This window comes from Mchenga conophoros, linkage group LG3, assembly GCF_057382185.1.
Source record: "Mchenga conophoros isolate Kocher_MC1m ecotype Shallow Benthic linkage group LG3, M_conophoros_male_GT1.1, whole genome shotgun sequence".
NCBI lineage: Eukaryota > Metazoa > Chordata > Actinopteri > Cichliformes > Cichlidae > Mchenga > Mchenga conophoros.
In genome coordinates this window covers 55,375,709-55,396,871 of record NC_140528.1, presented here as the reverse complement: position 1 = coordinate 55,396,871, position 21,163 = coordinate 55,375,709, and the positions used below count along the sequence as shown (strand labels likewise).

At 44.4% G+C, this 21,163-nt stretch overlaps 1 protein-coding gene and 1 pseudogene across 1 annotated transcript in view; one reads left to right on the top strand and one right to left on the bottom strand.

The window, feature by feature from the left end:
- cyp26b1 (cytochrome P450, family 26, subfamily b, polypeptide 1) overlaps nucleotides 1-19,304 on the bottom strand; it is a 37,927-nt gene extending 18,623 nt beyond the window's left edge. The window contains exon 1 of the mRNA XM_085263566.1: nucleotides 18,021-19,304. Coding sequence (XP_085119692.1) covers nucleotides 18,021-18,224 — 204 coding nt within the window. The 5' untranslated portion in view covers nucleotides 18,225-19,304. The remainder of the gene's footprint in view (nucleotides 1-18,020) is intronic.
- LOC146579572 (uncharacterized) lies at nucleotides 231-1,130 on the top strand (annotated as a pseudogene).
- Nucleotides 19,305-21,163: the final 1,859 nt, after the last annotated feature.

The window sequence follows — 21,163 nt, the reverse complement described above, 5'->3', positions numbered from 1 at the left end:
ACTCAGATGGTTTTATAGTACTGTTCTACAGTATATCACCATATCAAGTGTACAGCGTACTGCAGGGTGCTAATGCTCCTTTTGCAGCCAAAGTGGTAGTTTCTGTGAAACATACCATGATTACTTATATTGAAGTACAGTGTTGTACAGTGGATGATACAGTATATACAGTGAAGTACTGTAAGAAAAATAAGCAAAGCGATGACAATATGTGGTTGTATTTCTCTAGAATGACTCGAAGACCTTCTGGGGGAGGACGCCAACGCCTGTTCACACAACGGCAGGAACTTGCTGTTGTGGACCTAGTGAGGGCAGACAATGCCATCCGTCTCCACCAGCTACGACGGAAAATACTTGCAGACAGGCAAGTGTTCAACAACATAAACCATGTGAGCATCACCACCATCAGACGCATCTTGGGTAAACACAGCATCACCATGAAGCAGCTCTACAGAGTCCCATTCGAGAGGAACAGTGACAGGGTCAAAGGACTTCGAGCTGAATATGTACGGGTACGTGTAACTGTCCCTTACATTTACAATAGAGTATTGGTGAAGTCCAGTAGCAGCTGAATATGTACCATATCAGTACCACATGGATCTATTCTGAGAGCTACACAGGTACCTGTGTGATGGGGTGAGGGTGCTGTATGTGTAGCACTGTAGTACAGTGATATGTTCCCCTTTTTTTCAGAGAATCTCGGCCATGGATGGAGCTGCACAGCCTCATGAATACATTTTCATTGATGAAGCTGGATTCGACCTGAGCAAAACAAGACGACGGGGTCGTAATGTAATTGGCCAAAGGGCAATTGTGCACGTCCCAGGGCAGCGCGGGGGAAACATCACATTATGTGCCGCCATATGCCTTCGAGGGCTTCTGCACCATCATGCAATACTGGGTCCATACAATAGCCAACACATACTCACATTTCTAGATGCTCTCCATGATATAGTTGTACAGAACAGACCAGATCAGCCCAGGTTTGTGGTGATATGGGATAATGTCAGTTTCCATCGGGCTGCTCTGGTCCAGGCCTGGTTCTCCAACCAAAGTCAACTTGAAGTGGTATGCTTGCCCCCTTACTCACCATTTTTAAACCCTATAGAGGAATTTTTTTCGGCTTGGAGATGGCGTGTATATGACCGCCAACTACATACCTGCATGCCTCTTCTGCAGGCAATGGAACAGGCCTGCGGCGACATTCAGGTGACAGCAATCCATGGATGGTTTTGACATGGAAGAGGATATTTTCCCCGGTGCCCAGCGGGAGAAGACATTGCTTGCGATGTTGATGAGGTCCTGTGGCCAGACCCCAACAGACGGCGGGATCCATGAGCCCACTTATGCACAATTGTCATGATTTTTTGTTTACAGTATAGTGTTTTTTCTATTACTGTATTATGGGGGTTTTTTTGTTTTGGTTTTTTTTGCTTTATCTGAATTCATGGTACTGCAATGTACAATATTGAGTAGGTCTATTTGCTTTTTTGGTTGTTTGCAAATGTGTCTCCTGAAAATATGCCTTCTGAATGAACAATGGAAATCAAAGACTGCAGTGCTTTATATAAAGTAGACTACTGTGTTCCTCCTGCTCTGTAAGTGTTTGCATATGATGCAAGTATGTGTCATTTTGTCAACAGAGTTACATTTTGACAGAGGAATGTTAGGTTTTGATAGCAGAGTTTAGGTTTTGAGAGTAGAGTTTCAATTTGGTGCAGATGTGAATGGTATATTTCCCAGTGTTGTGTCATGTTTACTTGTGTTTAGGGTTTTGGCACAATGAGCAAAGTTTTGCAAAATGTGTTCAGGCAACGGGCAAAAACTGTAACAATCATGCAACTGAGCTCATGGCTCATTGTTAGGCAATGTTGCTAGTGTCAGTCATGTTTATAAGGTTAGGGAAACCCGCAGTCACTTGGAAAACTGACGAAATGTTTCGCCAGTTGAAAACGTCCAGATGAACGGGATCAGTTTACCTGGATTATTGAGGAGGTCCAAACGTCCAAGATGTAGTTTAACATGTAGCACATTAAACTACGTCTTTCTTTACAGGGTTGTCACTATTTAAATCACAGAGGGGATTCCTCCTTCTCAGATTGTTTTATTTGAAGGCAATCAGAGAAAGTGAATTTTCCCTTTTTCTATAAGAAGCATAGTGCTTGCTAGAATTACAGGTAGAGCTTCCGGTTTAACTCGAAAATAGTTCTTAGAAAAAGTGCAAAATAATTTTTTTAGTGACAGGTGTGTGATTTATTTAAAAAAAAAGAGAGATTAAGTGCATGTTTTATTCCTATAAGCATCTAGATAAGCGTTGTTACACCCCATACCTGCAAAACTGGGCAGTTAACACCAAAACAATGTAGGTGCATGAGCAATACTACGAGCCACGGAGAAAAATTAGAATTTCTTGCTGGAGAATAAAAAAATAAACATTTGTCCCTGTTTTATGTTTCGACCCATCACGAGGAGCCACATCGCCACATTTCAGGGCCCCTGTCCCACAGTTTGGACAACCCAAGTTGCAAGCACAACCCCCAGAGGACCAAAGCTGGAGTCAGTTAGCGAGCTGACCTGAGTTCAGCTTTGACGTTGACCTCTAAACGGTCTGGGTCACAGCAGAGTGAGAGGGAGCCGACCCCAGAACTGTAAATGGGCTGTTTGAGTGAAAAGAATATATAGCCGCCTGAGAGGCTGCTTACTGTGTTACACACACAGACACACACACACACGTACACGGGACATACACACTGAGTCTAACAAGGCATTATTCAAATGCAAGTATTAACACACATGTGCATATAGACTTAAAAACACACTCTCACTCAAGATTACTAAAATAAAACGATCTTTAAAAACTCAGAAACATGGAAAGCAAACAAACATGCGGAGGCCCAACTGCAAATTGCCGTGACAACACTAACTGGTTTGACCCCGGTTTACTCAAGGGAAAAGAGATATTTATGACTGTGAGGCACACAGACACACACACACAAATATATATGTACGCATATATATTTGTGTGTGTGTGTAAACATGAAGGCAAAAGGACAGCCTGTAAGGCAGTTTATTCACACATCAACACAAAACAGACAAGGAGAGCATTTCTATTGTGATTTTTGTTTTAAAAAAATCAGAATAACTTCAAACCTTCCTGACACGAGCCAACATTAAGATCAGCTGTAACACCCGACACTACAAAACAGTCAGCATGTGTATGAGTGCAGTTATAGGCCGCATGTTTGTGTTTGAATGCGGAGCTCAGAAACTAATTTTAGCAAGTAGTTTGTTTCCTGGTCGAGGGCACACCTCTGGCAGCGGCGGCGGTGCTTTTTGTTTGTGTGCGAGGGCTCAAAATGTGTCCGCTCACTGATTCCGGTCAGCGGTGTGATTACTGGCTCACAGCCCTACAGTGAAGCCTCGATAGATTTACTAAACTCCCAATCAAAAACACCCCGCTTGGCCAAGAGGTTTCAAAGCTGAGGAGGAGCTTATGGTCTAAATTAGGAGTGACTTTAAAAAGTGTGTGTGTCTCTGGTTGGGTGTAAATAAGTGTTTTACATTCGGTGCATAGATGTTTGTAAAGGGGAACTCAGTGGAATTAGTAGTGCATGTTTATAAAGTCACACATTTTAAGAGAATAAATTACCAGAGGCTGAGATATTCCTGCTTTTAGTCCCTATGAAAGGTTCAGCTCCAAACACACTGGTACATGTTAAAGACATGTCTAATTATCAGAGACATATTGCTCACTTGTGTTTGAGCAGCGTGCGGGGGACAACCATGGGAATAGATAAAGACTTTGAAGGGGGCTAAAAGAGGCAATGTAATAAATGCAATCTCAAAACTTTATATGGTCTTTCACGTATTTAGAAGAATGAGCCGGATAAAACTGAACCCCTCCAAAATTACCATCAACTAATAAGAGGGATATCGGTTTTTAATTAGCTGGTTCTTTTGTATTACCTCTCACAACTAGCAAAAAACTGGTGGACTCCACCTTCAACCACGACTGAAATATAACTTGAAGGCGGAGACACCAAATCATATTAAACAGCTTGAAGCGAAGGTGGGTAAAATAACCACTGGTGACATGAAGTGGGTCAATTGATGGAATAGAATTCAAGTGAAGTATGCCGTCGATAGCCATGTGGCAGGGTTTGTAAAAATATTAGAGGGTTACCTAGGCAACCAGAAGGCTACCAACCATCAGCACCAAAGTGATGCACTTTGTGTATGGAGCCCTTTGAAAAAAGCAGCTACTGTCAGCTGCTCTGTTATGCTGCTCTATTCCATAGTGTGCTGTATTCAGCATGCTTTTGCCAGTACTCCTTGGATTTACATCTTTGCAGGAAAACCCACGACCCTAAACGAACACAGCTGACACGCAGGTGAAGCTCCTACTCCTAAAGACTGGTAACAGACCAGTTTCAATCCCAGTTTCCACCCACGATGAAGTTGCTGCAGTAAAACTGAGTCATTTTTGCAGAAACTAACAGCCATGTCATTTTGATTCCTACAGCTCAGCACGGTGTTAGTTCAGGCAGGCCAAGAAGCTAAGCTGAGCCTTTTACACGATGTCCTTGTACACATCCAGACGTGCTATGTATCAATGCTCCTTCTGCAAGCCACATTTCAACCCACCTCCACCCCCAGCACCTCCTTTTCATACCACCTCTTACATCTCCGTTGTGTAATTGGTTCCTGCTGCTGCTTTCCATTACCATATCACCAAATATAAGCTGGAAATAAGAGTTGTAATTAAATCGTTTTTTGACATCAGAAAGACAAACAAGACTCAAACGGTTTCTGTGGCAGAGGATAAAGATGCGATGCAAAGCACCTGCTGAACAGCAACCAATGACGATCAAGAGGTGATTGAAGCTTCCTTCTTCCTTCATGACTGCTTATTAATATCAGTCATTCATTTCTTTCTCTCGTCATCGCAACGTAGCTGACATGCTAAGGTTTCTCTGTGTGAAGTCGACCTAAATTGAGCACAGATGCTTTTGCCCTCTCTGTACGTCTGGCTGCTGTTTTTGTGCTGCTTTGAAAACTCTGATTGCCAGACTGCTTTTATAGATGAAAAATCCTGTTAATTAGCATTCAAGCTCCTCACGCCCCACTGTCCCACCCTGCCGTGTTTCAGAGTGTTCACTCGAGCTCGAGGTGCTGGCGTTATTTTATTCACACTGGGTTTTATCCTGCAAAGCTGTCCGACAGCTGCCTGATTCCTGGTGATGTTGTCCACCTGATAGTCGGCTTAAAACTGTAGAAACCATCCAGTTTCAGTGTAGCTGGGACTGAGTTGTCTTTAAAGAGTCTATTTTTGAAGCCGCATCCATTCATTCATTCATGCACCTTTGCAAATTTTGGGGGTTTCTTTTTCTCTCTGTCGATGTGTCTGGGTACAAACCGTTGGCCCGAGCTGTTTTCACAGCTCCTGTACACTTCCTGTTTTCACTGCAGCACACACACATTAACAAACACACACACCAGGTCGACCGGCTGGCCTCTAGAGCCCTCAGGGTGTGTGTGTGTGTGTGTTTGAGTGCGTAAATGTGTGTGTTAGAGCAGGGTTGTTTTCCAAGCTACATTTTGCTGCCACATGGATGTAGAGTGGTTTAGTATGTCTGCCTGGCAGGCCTGCTGACACACACACACACGCACACACAGTCCAATTCAAAGGGAGTTCCTCAGGCAGCCAGACAAGGCTCCCTTTCACCCTCCGAGATACAGCATCAGATTGGGACGATTGTGTACTTTTTTTGTGCGTTCTGTGCGTTCTGTGCGTTACGACTTCTCTTTCCATTTCTCTGTGTTTTCTTTTTAGAAACTCGCACACATTTTGGCAAATGCTGAAGGTTTTCTTCTGTCAGATTCTCTGCAAGAAAAAAGTGTGTGTGTGCTTGAGTGTGAGCATGCGCCAGGGGTGTGGTCTGGGTGACATTTAGCTTAAAAGGTGAGAAGTGTACAGCCCCCGTACCCCCACCCCATCCCTCCCTAACCCCACAACCTCCCCGCCGCTCTCAAAACTGGCCCAACACACACACACAGGGAGCAAGCATGGAAAGTTGTGATGTAATGACGCCACAGTTCTTCTGCAGGAGAACACGTACATAACTGTGCACACGCACACACAGATTTGTAAACGTAGCCGTCGCGTCTGCAATCACCCTGATTGGTTCAAACACTCTTTCCCTCCAAACTCTGGCGAGGCGAAGCAGCCGTCGCTGTAAACACTCACACACAAAAAACCCCAAACCAAAATTGGTCCCACAACATAACGGCTGATTTTACCATCGAGGTCACAGGCAACAAACTCTGATGTGAGCTGAAAACCATAAAGAGGTTTCTCTTAATGACAGTGGGCATAAAGTTTTTTTTTCTTGTTACATAGCAACTGGGGGAAGTACAAGCTGGCTATGGGAGCCGAAAACGGGTTTCATTTAATTTTATTTTTATTTTCCAGCACCGTGCAGTCAGAAGCTGTGAATAACACTGGAATCAAGCCAGAGAGCTCAGGGTGCAATCACACCCCTGCCGCCGCTTCACTGTTGAACGGCGGCCGACTTTGTGAAGGTTTTCCAGCACAAGCTGAAAGAAATTCCTGCAATTACCTGCAACGCCGTACGCCAGTTGGATGCTTTATGAAAAGCAACAAAACTGACGACATGTAGATTTTATTTTGGATCTGCTATAAGTAGCCTGCTGTGATTAGATAACACAGCTAATACCAGCGAGCATGGCCTCGAAAACATTCACAGTTGATTTTAACAAGTATAAATAACCTTCTCGCAGATCATTTTAAGTGGGTTAAATTTGTTTCTTTTGGTTTAAATTAATTCCTATTTGAACTTTACTGCATATTAGCTCCATGCATTTAGCAAATGGACAACAAATAAAGGTGCATGTGTGTGTGTGGCTTCACTTAATTCTGCAAAATGTCTGAAGTGCATTCTACTCTGACTCTTAAGAACAAAATAACGGCGCTTTTGCTGTTGTTCGTTGTATATAATAATATGGAATAAACAGCAGCGGTGGGGCCTGGACCCAAACTGGTTCACAGTGTCATTAATAATTCTAATTTATTACTGTTGCCATGGCGATGCAAGCAGTTTAAAATATTTCTAGACCTTGACAAGCTGTCTGAATCCAAAACTCTCGATATGAAGGTTTCGTGACTTTTGCGGTTTGGTGGCAGCGGGCTGATTGCATTTTGTTACAGACATTTATCATGTGGATCGATTATTTCAGGGGAACATCTTTTCTAAAAAGAAGGGAATCTGGCGGAGGTGTTTTTATCATAATAATCAACAAAATTTTATGCACACTAGTCTGTGTGTGTGGTCAGTGAAATTCCCGTCGATCTTCTCGTTGTAACAACCTGTACACCGACATTTTCAGCCATTCTCCCTGTTCTGGATTTGAAAGGAAGAAGTGGGTTTCCTTCAAAAACAAAACTTTTCTCGACTTAAAAGAATTTAAAAATTGATGCTTTTTTCCACACGCTTTTTTCCATCGGTCTCACCCATAAACTCCCCGTTCACTTTAAGATAAGAACAAAAACGCTGTCGACAGGCGAACACAGCTTCAAGCTGGACCCTGAGGTGTGGTTAAAGGAGGGTTAAAATAGGAGGGTTAAAGGTTTTATACACACAATGGGAAGGGGACAGACTAAAGGAATGGCCTTGAAAGATTGTCTGTGCGTGACTACAGTCTGGACAGCGTTCTCGTAGCCGTCAGTGTCCGCTTCTCTAGAGTGCTTTTATCAGATTTTTTTCTCAATAAAGGAGAGCTACACACTCACATTTCAACAGAATTTCTCACAAAAACCAGCACAATCACAAAAGATGTCAAAAAATCTCAGTTTCTCTTCTTTTCTCTCTCTCTTACACACACACACACTCACTCACACACACTGTCCCGGCAAACCCTGCTAGCACGCCGGCCGTGCTAAAAATACCCCCGTCTGTTCTGTTGGGGTTGGCCTGGGGGCGAACCTGGGCCCGGGCTTATAAATGTCCTCTTTGTAGTGCAGTGGAAATGTCTAACAAATGAGTCTTTTATTAGGGCAAGACAAAAAAACACAGCTAATTATGTTTACTCAGATCAATCCACACACACACACACACACAGACACACACTGGCTCGCTGACCAGAGACAGTGAGAGTAAGTGTGTCTGTGTATAAGTGTGTATATTTAGAGAGTCTATGAAATATAAATATTGGGGTGATGGTTAGACGGAGTAGAGAAACAGACAGTTGTAGGAAATTCACCAACAAACCCGGGGAAGATTTTTTACCAGCTGCAGAAAAAAATGAGGGAGATGGAAGCTTTACTGTGTAAAGAGAGAAAGCAGCTGATATAACAACAGCAAATATTTCAAATTAACTTCAGGGAGTGAACCCAAACTTGATGTTTTGGGGGATCTATCAAATATATAAATTACATCTATCTTTTTCAAGGCATTCCCAGAGCAGTTGAAGGTTTCCTTGAATGAAAATGTTTGACTTATTAACTCGGTGTAAAGTGCACACGATGCAGTCGACATACACAGACGCTATACTCCGATTTAGACGTGCTCGTAAGAGTGTTGTTTTCTGACATTTCCTGCTAAATTACCAGGAAGAAAGAGTGCATCCTGAAGACTTTGGTCTAAATTCTTGCTTTGCATTTATTTTCTGTGATTTAAACGCATCCGCGTTTTAAAAAAATCTTTATAGTTTCTAAATTAATGGTTAAAAAGTCGTTTTTTTCACATCAAACTCCAGTCACTTTACAGCTTTGTGTGAATTAGCAGGCTCACACTTTAAAATGCTTTAAACGTTTTCTTTAATCGAGGTGCGTGCACTAACATTTTACAAGAAAGCCGAGTATGAGCCCCAAAATATTATATTTTACACAGTGACATTGACAGAAAACATTTTACTTCGGAAAAAACAATTTGTAGTAAAGCAGTACATTTACCAACGCGAGTCGTTATTTTAAATAGTTATCAAAAGAAGCTGTTTGGCTTTTGTTTTTAATTTAAAAATGTAAGTTAAATATAATAACTTGAATATTAACCTTACATCTAACAAACTTAAGAAAGCTCAGATTGAACTTGTTGACCACATCCGGCTTCAGCCTCGCCTCCTTTTTACCGTATTCTGGTTTTGCGGTTGCTCGGTTGTTTTGTTTGTTTGACGCTTTTAATCACGGCTCCTTTCAACACATTCGAGGCGGCTGGTTTCCAACAAAGAGTATGTTTGTATGGGACGTGAGACACGTCAGTAATAATATAGTCAGAAATTTCAGTATCGATATTTCTTAAAAATGAAAGCAAACTGTACATGTTAGGTTTGTCACAGCATCGATCGTGTGATGGACAGAGCTACGATTGTTCTCATTGTCTTCGTGCATTCACGAATTACCGTTTTCTGCCCTTGTAGCTCTTTTTTGTAACCCCAAAATCCCTGTGAAACGTGCATGTGTGTTCACTTTGCTAAAATGGAGCCAATCAAAATGTAGGACATTGCCTCGGTGGTGTAGGGCTGGGGAGGGACGGGTCACGCTTTCTGAGGTGCGTGCGTGCTGCTGTCATTGTGTTGGACTCTGTCGGTGGCGTTTCTCGTTAAAATGTAAATGTGTGGTTGTCTTAAGCGTTGCGCTTGCATTTATCTGTGCTGTAATTTCTGAGAGGAATGGATATCCATCAGACTTTAACTCTTTATTGTCTTTGCACATGTTTGTACACAGGCACAGTGAAACTGCAGTACGGTTGTACATCGGTGCTAAAGAGGAAGCAAGCGAAACAAATGTACGAGGAAACAACGAGTTTAATTCCCTCTAACTGAAGAAATGACAGGTACTGAGTGCCGGCCTTCACCCTCCTCTTCAAGTCTTTGCAGTTTGTTAAAAGGCAACCTTTAAGACGCAAATGACGACATGAAGCGATGTGAGGTAGCTCACGGTTAGCTTGATGCGCTAACGTTACTAGAAGTGAGAAAAAGAGAATCTAAAACCCACAAAAGTCACAGGCGAAGAAGCAAAAACATCCACAAGATCTCTGTCCGTATGATGCTTGACTGATAGGAAGGGGAGAATATATAGTCTGGAAACACACAGACACATACAAAAAACCCACTTTTATCTAAATCAAAGGTTAAAAAATGAAAAGTGAAAATGCTGCGAGAATAACTGTGGAAGTGCGAGGCAGAGGAAACGAGGTCAAAGGCTGCAAGGGAATTCCTTCTCTCTTTTCAACTGTCAATCATTCAGCTGGTGCCAGAGATACCAAGGAGCCAGTGTGTGTGTGCGAGGGGGGGTTTGTGCGTTTGAATGGTGCGATAGGTCCTCAACTTGACAATGAACCCCCGTCCCTTTGCAGTCACGCCACCACATCAGAGAGAGACACCGAGAGGAGGAGGAGGAAAAGAAGAAGGGTTAGGAATGAGGGGAGTGGGGTGGAAGAAAGAAGAGAAGGAAGGAAACTAAGGTAAGAGGAGAGGAGGAAAGATAAAGAATGAAGGTGGGGGGTTAAAGAAGGAGGGAGAAAGTGTGAAAGGGGACTGAGCGTGGCGGAGGAGGCGGGGAGATCGGGATGGGTGCTCGTTTCAGAAAGGACGGATTAAGGAAAAAAGGGCTACGGATAGTTCAGCCAAAAAACGAGGAGAATAGAGCGAGCGAGCAGGAGAGAGAGGGAGCGGGTGGGAGAGAGAGGGAGAGGCTTGGTCCCTGACCCGGGGACATTATAGAAAGGGAGATTATGGTTGTTTAAAACTCTCTAAGCGCTAACCCCGGGGACCCGAGCTAATACCCTGACACACAGACGCACCCCAACTACAAGCCAACACAGACACCGTGTGAAAGTCCACCAATATCCTTCAGCTGATATTCCCTCTTTTTCCTTCTAAATGACCAAAACCAACAAGGACTTGATCCTCCTAGCAGCTGCCATCTGACACGTCCTGTTCCTCCATTGTTGTCCAGAGAGTTAACTCTCATTTCGCTGAGTAATGGAAGGTTTTTACAGGAGGCATCAGGCCACTTTTCTCCTGCAACCTCTGCGACCTCTGAGCCTGAACTTGACTTCGGATGCTGCGACTGGAACCCAAACAGGATCTTGTTTGCACTGCTTCTCTATCTTCTTCTGGAAAGATCTGCTTGACTTGGTCCCATTTACAAGCACCAAATAGTCATTATAGCACCAACTGTAGATCAAGCCGCTGCTGAAAATAGTTCCTAACACTTTTAGCGTTTGCTACAATGCCGTGCTCGTCTGTTTTTTAGGAGCAACTTCCTGATTTCTTCCGTGACGCTTGACAAAAAGTGGGGAAAGCGTTGTGAAAAATGCAGCAAGCATTGAGCTCTTTGGTGGGAGTTGTGCAGCCAATTTTTTAACAATGAGAAAATAAGAGAATGAAAAAACTTCCTGATCTTTTAAAAACTCGAGCTCTCTGTGACACACACACACACGCACACTCATTGAGAAAGGGAGATTAACACTGGCCTCTATACTCGGCCCAGGACAAGAGTGTTGAAGGAGGGAGCAGTGTGTTCTCGGGGTGAAAGAAGGGGCAAGGGACCTGCTGCCAGTACCTCCTGCTAATCTGTACAAGAGGAGGGAGGAGGAGGGCATGGATGGATGGATGGATGGATGTAAGAGTGAGGGGGGAAAGGGAAGAAGAAAAATAGTGATGAAAAATGTCATTATTGACTGGGGGAAAACAAGAAAATGGCAAGACGTAGAGAAGCAAAGGCTCGAGGAGACAGCAGAGAAAGAGTGGGGAAAAAATTAGGTGAGGCTATTTTTGAAAAACTGAAATCCAGAAAGTTAGAAATGCCTCAGATATTTGAAGAAGATAAAAAACAGAAGGCTGCAGGGAAGCAGCACTACGGGTCTGAAAAGCTGGGGGGGGGAATTATATAACGAATCACGCAGAGGATCATTAAATGCACTTAAAATGTAAAGTCGACTATATTTACACTAGACGGTGACAGGAGGTTTTTTTTTCATTGTTAAATTTAAGAAAATTGAAAAAACGGGGAAAAAAATACAACGAAAAACAGAGAGGAGCCTGAACACAGTTTAGCGGGGTGTGAGAAGAAGAAGCGTCCTCGGCGGTTCAAGGGTCCTGCCTTGAATGTTAACACTTTTACCCCCTGTGTCCGCTCAGTGAACTATGTATCTCTTACCCAGTGAACATGCACTTGCCAGCTCCCTGCCACGCCACACAAGAAAGACAGAGAGAAAGAGTGGGTTTATGATCTGTGTGTGCTCACACACTGCTGTGCATGTGTGGCCAATTAATTGTGTCTTTGCATGTGTGCTACATCATCGTACTCTATATGTGCGCCTGCTGCATGTTATATGACTTTATGCACACACAGACCAACACAGCAAATGGAAAGACTCTGAGTGTGTGTGTGTGTGTGTGTGTGTGTGTGTGTGTGTGTGTGTGTGTGTGTGTGTGTGTGTGCGCCTCAGGACTGTGTAACCACAGCTATGCAGCACACAGCGGGCTGGACCGCAGTAATGGAACCTACTATAGATGAAGCCACCAGTCCTCACAATCCCCCCTCTGTCTGAGCTGCTTAAAGGAGCAATTCGGCTAAAAAACAAAAGGCCTCACATGCACTACGAGGCAGAGGAGCTTCGAGGTGGTCGTCTGCCGTCGGCATGAGAGAATCTTGCGTCGTATACGACTGAATTTAGAGTTTTATGATGACAATTTGTCAAGATCTGTGAATCTCTGTTAAAATTTGTACAATTGTTCCCAATTTTAAAAAAGTTTAGGAAACATTGTTTTTTTAACAACAATCTTTTTTTAAGTTTCATTGCATTTGATTTTTTTTAAATCCAGTGTTTTTTCTAGCATGTTGTGCGTCCTCACTTCCAGCTCCTTACATGCTGACGTTCGGTCAGGAGCCAGAAGCTTCATGTATTGCTCCAGACAACATGACACATCCCCCCACATGCCTGGCACAGCCATGAATAGATAGCATGGTTGCTGGTACACACACCGTGAAATGACCACCATGCCGATTAGGCAAATGAAGAATAAGCTTATTGAAGAGGAGATACGTAAGTTTTGTTCAACGCTGAGAAAAGAGGCGTCTAAACCCAAACACTGACCTTTTCCCTAACGCCAGCGACAAAGCAACAAAAGGAGCCGTATTTATATAATTCTTTTCTGCTCTGTTTGGGATTGGCTGCAGCTCAGAAGGTAAAACCAGGTCATCTGCTAATTGGAAGGTTGGCGGTTCGATCCATGTCTAGATATGCTGAAACATCCTTAAGTAAGGTAACAGGTTGCTCTAGAAAAAAATGAAAAAAGTGCTTGTACGAATTGGTGAATAAGGCATGTTGTACAAAGGGCTTTGAGTGCTCAGGTAGAACAGAGAAGCACTGCATATGAATCAGTCCATTTACCAAAGCGCTTTCTTACTACAGCCTTCATTCATCCTTTCACACTCACATTCTGATGAATGCATCAGTGGAAACTCAGTATCTTGCCCAGTGATGCTTCGTCATGCTGAAGGTTTTCCTCCACATCCACCTCCTACTTCAGACTTCTGTATTTACTTATTTGTCCTCACCAAGCCAAAGGGTATGCTGGCACACTGAAAAACGCTGCACAGCGGGCTGCAGTGAGACAATATGGACCTGACCGAGCATCAGTGTCATCCATGTAGCTTCTTAAGCACTTATCCAGGTGAGGATTGCCAGACGAAGCCAAAGCGAGATAAACCCCAGATAAGTCGCCAGTCCGTCGCAGGGCCAACATTTAGGACCATTTAGGAATGACCGGTAAACCCAAACGTGCACGTGTTTGGGCTGTGAGGAAGAAACTAAAGTAGCCTTGTTAGTCAAACCTTCCAACTCTGCACGGCTGATGAACACTTCTCAATTTTGGTGGCTTTTTCCTGCATTTATCTGCAAACAAGAATTAAAAGTTGCTTTTAAAGGCTGCTTGGGATGTTGTAAAAGTTGACTATATGAAAAGGTTGGGTTCAAGTCATCAAAGAACACAAACACCTGATGACACCAAATACCATCAACAGAAACAGCCATCACCTGCCGAGGATCTGTAGCCGTACCACCATAGAAGAAGACAACAGTGCAGGTGCAGAAGAAGAAGAAGGCGCAAGCTGTAAAAGGAGGGAGGCTGTCGTCACTGTGAGCCGCGAGAGAGTGTTTGGGCTGCAGGATTGTCATTACTCTGGCCACCGTCATTTACACTTCATCACAGCCGAATAGACAGAAGGCAGGCAGGCAGAGGGTACCTCATTAGTGTGTGTGTGTGTGTGTGTGTGTGAGTTGATGTAGCTCCATCTGAGCTGCTGGTTGCTATTTTTGACCAATTATGCAAGCCAAAAATGACGACACAAAACATTTGGACCTTCCACTCTGTGTGTGCGAGCCTCATGTTCATTTCTTCTCATCTGACCCAGATTCAGTCCAGTGAGGCTGCTCCATGTACATGTTTGTGTGGTTTGTTTGTGTGTGTGTGTGTGAAAAAGTTATGAGGCTCTGACCCAAAGAAACTGCATGAAAAAAAGAAGAAAGGTTTACCTGGTTACCTAGCAACAGTAGATTTGTTTTGTCAAAGGAGGAAAAAAATGTATTTAAAAAACTTCATTGGTTCGACTTATCGGTGTTTCCGATGTTTTTGAATTCACTTCTTAGCTACCAAAATATTTTCTTGGGATCCTTGTGGTGTGGTGACCCCTAGTGGTCGTGGAAGGTAACTGTTAACGAACTTCAACCAAGTAGAAACCCAGCAACATGCGTACAATATTTCAGAAAAAACTTTAAAAGATGAAATGGGATCATTTGCATCCAGCAAAAATTGTGAGGAGTGGAGTGATTAAAACAAAGTATCCAGATCATCTAACGTGAGACAAAAATGCTACAAGTCTACGGCCGTACAGCTTCACTCAAAAATAAAAGTTTGTTATAAATTATATGTTTAAAGGTAACTCAGAATCAACATGCACTTATGGTTTTTGTACCATATTTTCTCTTCATATATGTGTGTGCACAGGAAAACATTTATGTCGATGTGCAAAAAGATTAGTACATTATTTCTGTGTGCCTGTATGTGTGTTTGTGTGTGTGTGAAGCCTCAGTAGCGCTCCTGCTTGGCACCGTAGCTCCAGAAAGCTCAGGCTCCTAATGAGAGCAGACAGGGCTCTGGCAGAGTGACCACAGAACTATTTCTAACTGCAGATTGCTTTAAAATGGATCCGTCACAGAAATGTGCTGCGTGTGTGTGCAGGGTAAAAATATACCATGTGTATATGTGTGTATGCGCATAACTTCACTGTTTTTACGCTCTCATAGTGAGAAAAAAAATTCAGCAGCAGACAGGCAGATTTACCAAATGGTGACTGTGTGTGTAGCTAAAGTGTGAGGAGTGGGCAGCGACCGACGACAGAGCTAACACAGAATGCTCAGAACCTCCAAATGCTGCTTCTGCTCTGCATGAATTGGTTCTTATGATCCCAAGTGATCAAAAAAAAGAAAGTTGAGTCTTTAAAAAGAAACCAAACATTGAAACAGGAAGGAAGTTCTGGATGATGATGCCTCACATAGCTCAAACTCTGATTGGTAGAAGGAAGATGACCACAACAAGTATGGTTGATCTCTAGGAGGAAGAAGAGCAAAACAAAAAACTACATCGCAGTAACGCAGTCCCCCAAAAATGTTCTAAGTAGCACAAAGTCAACCTCCGCAAGCCAGCTTTATGTCTGATGGCCAGCAGGGGGCAAAGTCAGTTTTAATTAAACCTATAGGAAAACAGTGCTAGTGCTTCTTCACTAAGTGCTTTCCTGGGCAGTTTATGACCTCATTGTTCATTTCAAATCATCGTCAGTGCAGCCTTTGTTGTGTTGTTATGCTCCCATTTAGAGAAAAATATGCTTGGGGGCGTGGCTTCCTTAGCGCATGGGTGTGGTATAGTCTCCTGTGGCTTGGAGACGGGCAAAGTACTCAACCTGAGGCTTCCAGACAGGATTTCACCAGCCAGTGAGTGATGTCACAGACATCCATCCTCTATCTACAGTCTTTGGACTGGACACGGGACACACACAGACTGTAGTGCATGCACCTTCTTTCTTTTTCTTATAATCAAAAAGATGTCTGTAATGGCTCCTGGTACACTGGCTGCTACTGTAAACACAGGACACGTATTACTGATACCAGTGCTGATACTACTACTTGATGAAGGCAGCTCACGTAGAGGAGAGCAGCGAGTCATGATTTACGAGATGAATAGTAAAAAATTTGCAAATTCCGAACACTTGTTACCAACCAAAAAATCACTCTGATTCTTACTCTCCACAATAGTTAGTTAACACAACAAAACACAACTTTCAGCATTTGGTGTTTCTTGAATGTAAATGTGCCTGCCTATGAAGCACTTTGGCTCAACTTCTGTTCTTTAAATGTGCTATAAGCTATAAATGAAACGGGCATGACAGGCAACACAAGAATGATCCTAAACCAATACCAGCATACGATTGATATTAGGATCGACCCGCCCACCTCTCCTGACTGCGCTGTTCTAAAACTTCACTTTAAGGTTATAAATCAGGTCTGAGCCCTGCTTGTGGGGACGCGGGGTCCTCATAAGTACAGACAGCCTCTTATTCCTCCTTCTGACTGACATGCCTCCCCCCTCCCCTCACCATAAACTTGGCCGTGGTTCCCGCTTGCATTCCGGGAACGCGTCTCGCTCGGTGTCAGATGTAACGCAGAGGAGCACCGCGAGTTCAAGCCCCGCACGCGGCCAACGTGCCTCCGCTCGTCGAGCCTTGCTTCCCTTTCCCTCCTGTCTCTCTTCTTCTTCTCTCTGTTTTATTAGCTGTCCCCTCAGCTGGCGCGCTCCCGGGAGTCCTCAGTAGCGGCACTCATGTGCACCCTGATCTCCTATCACTCACTGGTCCAAGTGTCTCGTTTTTAGCCTCAAACATTAAGATTATCTGCAAATTTTATTGATAAGGGTGGATGCTGGGGGGGGGGGGGGGGGTTTAGACTGTGAAGCATCTCACCGATTAAGCGAACCTTCGGTAAGCTGGATCAATACTACGCATGGTGCAGGGTTTCCCTTTTTTCTGCAGGAATCTCTGACCAATCTACTGAAAACGCGGCGTGTCGGGAACCTTTCTGAATGCAACCAAGATTTTAAAAAAGAAGAAGAAAAGGAGGAGGAGGAGAGCGTGTCCAGAGACTGCACTTTACCCTCGATTTAACCCTTTCACACAGAACTTCCCTTTTCTCATTCCTTCTCCGAACAATCAGCACAAAACACAATCTCTTTGTGGACACGAGTGTCCTCCTTCTCCGTCAGAGACATGAGTCCCCACGGCTCAGCCTGGACTCGCCACCGTATCAGATGTGATCAATAGACTGTGACGTCGCGCCGCGACTGGCTGATGCGCTCCTGTGTGAGATAATGAGGGGAAAGAAGAGTCTGTGCGAGCCACCGCTGGAGTGCGGGGAGAGATATTACAGGGCTGTAAACTAATAAAAGATGAAGCGAAACTCTTTGATTCTCCTCTGTGTGTGCGTGTTCACTGTGCATCCCATTCACGCAGGATGGAGATGAAGCAGCAGATCAGTTTTGTGGGTTTTTTTGTTTTAGAATCTCGATATTTATGAGTTTCTGAGTTAATGTAACATTGTGCATTATGGGATATGGAATCCAATTAACAAAGGCTATAAAAGAACGAGTGTGAGGCTTTAAAAACAAAACAAAAAAGTTGCGTTCTGGTGTTTTTTAAATGAGTTTTCTCCTTTTGCAAACAACAAAAATGTGGCTGGTAAAAAAAAGGCGCAGATGTTTGCACAAATTACTAAAGATGTCAATAAAAAAGCGCAAAACGATCTTTGGGGAGGAATAAATAATTAGATGAGACTGATATCACCTCACAGACACGGAGACCGGCGCTGACCCAGATTCTGTCTCCCTCCACCAAACTCATCCCCTCTCCCTCCCTCCCTCGCTCCCTGCCCAGAGTGCGCTCTTACCTGCAGGAGCCAGTGGCAGGTCTCGCCAATGAAGGGGAAGCCCATGGATCCTTTCGGCATGGGCAGCTTGCAGTTTTTATCCCGCGTGGCCGTCCAACGGAGCTGCCACAGTTGCTGGGACACGGCGAGGAGCAGGGCCATGGACACCAGGCAAGCGGCCAGAGTGGCCAGAGCGGAGACGATGTCGAAAGTGTCGAACAGCATGGTGATGGAGAGCCCGGTGATCTCTGCGGAACTGGGGTCGACTTTCAGAAACTTTGGAGAAAGATGCGCTGAAACTTTTGTGCTCCAAAAAGGGGGCAAAGTAAATCTTCGTCAAACTTTCAAAGTTCTTTTTTGCGTAAAATAGCGCAGCGCTCTTTTTACGCGCGCTGGAGGTGTCAGGAGGCAGCGGCTGCTCTGCTCTGAGAATGAATGAAGTGTGTAAAGTTCCTTTCTGATTTCGTGGGTCTGTGTTTTAAAACAGTCACAAAGTGGCGTCTCTGTGCCTCAGAGGTGCGAATCAGGCTCGGCTGAACTGGGCAGAGACGCTACAGGTGAGCTCCCCGCGTCTTCAGGATCACGCCTCAGCTTATGAAGTGTGGGGGGGAAAGTGAAACTATTAAAACTCGCTTTGTTTTAATGATTGAAACATTTAGGACACGGAATTCTCTTGGCTGGGGTCTGTCCTGATGTTTGAAATATCATTTTTAGTCTCGTTTGTGAATTACTGACTAAAAATAAAAATAAAAAAGGGAGATGGAAAAAATTGCTGAAGAAAGAAAAAGAAAAAAATGATCTCTAAGGTGACACGTGTATTTCAAACGCCGGGACTCCCGGGGAAACGTGGAAAAAGTGAAGCCGAGCCCTGGAACTGACGAGGGCTTTTTACTTTTTAAAACTTCTCGAGGGATGGAAAGAGTTGGTTTAAGGTGAGAGAGGAAAAAAATAAACGAAAACTCTTCCAGGAATCGCGTCTCCTTCAAATAATTTTTAAAGAGAAAATCAAAAGGCGTCTTTGCATTAAAAAGTCACGTCTCTGTGGCGCAAACACGAGGAGTAGAAATGTTTAAGATCCGTGAGCGTACAGGGATGCGTGGGTGCGCAGGAGATGCTCAGGAGCTGCCGTCCTCCTTCTCCTTCTCTTACTTTCTGACGTCCACTCTCCTCTCTGTGTACCTTTCTGTTTCTCAGAGCGCTCTCTCTCCTCTCTCTCTCGCTCTCTGGCTGCCTATACAAGTCACCCTCAGTGTGTGTATTGTGCATGCGTGCGCAAGGAGTGTGTGTGCGTCAAGCCAGAGGCACCAATGAGTGTTTATATAGTGTGGAGGCAACTGGAAGGCGAATAGGCGGCCAAGGGCTCCCGTCGCCCCCCTCCAACCCAACTCTACCTCACTCCAGCGTCGGCAGAGAGACTCCCCTGCTCCCTCCCTCCGCTCGGCTCCACCTCTTTCGGGGGCACCCCCTTCTCCATCCTCCCTCCCACTCTCTCTCTCTCCCCTCTCAGGAGAAGGGGTGGTGTAAAGTGAGCAGCAAGCGGCGCAAGAGGAGAAGAGGCTCGGAGCGTGCTGGACCTGGCGGGGTGCCAACGGGAGGAAAAGTGAGAGAGAGGGGGAACAAGGCTCGCAGTTCTGACTTGTGTCTCCGTGCAGGACGTGCGCACTATAGTACGAGTCACCTGCACCAGGACTGATGAGACCTCTTTGTGTTTCTACAGAAGCGATAGAGTCCAAACTGTTAACAGATCATGTCGCGTTTGTTTTAAAACGTGATTCTCAGCTGCGTGTTTACTCTGAGACGCGTCTTTACGCGCAGGCTGTCTGGAGCGAGCTTCTTGTTTCTTTCTGTTGCGCATGTCAAAACTTGAATCACTGAGCTCGCAGGTGTTTTAGTGTCAAACAGAACTGATGTAAACAGCGTGGATCTGATGTATGCTGACTTTATTTACAGAACATCCCTTTATCCATCCCATATTCTACGCACATCCCGCGCGCTTCATCAGAGTGACAGATTAGGTTCTGTCTGTTTCTTCCCTGATATTTTTTTTTATTAAACTCGTTCCCTCACTTTCTCTGATTTCTCTCAGTGTTTGTAAAGAAATGAGTTCAAGTTTAGGACTGGGAATACTGGGAATGTTCGCACTCCAACTAAACCCTTATTCTCCTCGCGTCTCTCTCCGTGTTGTGTCCTTTCCTTGCCTCATCTCAGAGTTAAAGTTGCTGCACATCTTCCCAACACGCACCTCATCTAGTCTCATGTCTCCCGCGTAACAATGATTTAATCCCGCTCACTCAGCTGACCTTTTAAAATTGAGCGCCGGGTGGTTTATCTCTTTCTTGAGCCCCCAGAATACAGTTTCATCAATGACACGCAGGAGCGCGAGGATTGGGGGGGGGGGGGGGGGGTTGCGGGAGCTGCTTCATTCCAAAGAAAATGACTGGCTTCAATTAGGTCCGCAGACATTACCTGTTACATAACACGGAGGCAGAGTGGAGACCCTGACCCGCAGCACGGATGCAAAAGGTCATTCGTACATTGAGGGGGCGCGTTTTGCTCTGCGGTCTCATTGTTTCATGTCATTTATCAAACCACATTTAAACTCTGTTTTCTGTCTTTGCATCTTTAACCACACTTGTGTCTTTTTTTCACGAATCCTCTTTTCTCTTCACCCTTTCCCCTCCTTTCTTCATCTCCGAAACCTGCACTCCAGACCGAGACTCACAGAGCCAAACTCTCATTTCTCCTTTCTTTCATCGGGTCTTTCCCCTCTTGCTCTCAGACAGCGGCTTAATGCTGCCGCCTAGCGGAGGAGAATCACATGACTCGCGAGTCAGACATGGAAAGGAGTGAAGAGAAAAGGGTGAAGAGCAAATGATAGATAAGAAAAAACAGTGTCAAGTTTTTCCTTTCATCGTGAGAGCATCAAAAGTTTAGTCCTGCATCATTACACATTTGAAACTCACTGCTCAGCACACACACGCGGACATGCACTGATATCTCATAAAACATCTGCTGATAACAGGAAACTTCAAACATATGTGAGAGGACAAAATGAGTCAACCGTTTCTTGAAATCCCAATAAAATGCTTACATTCAGGCTCTCAGTATTAGCTTGAACTCATATGTAGGGCAGCAGCAGCTTTATGTCATAAACCCAAAGTCAC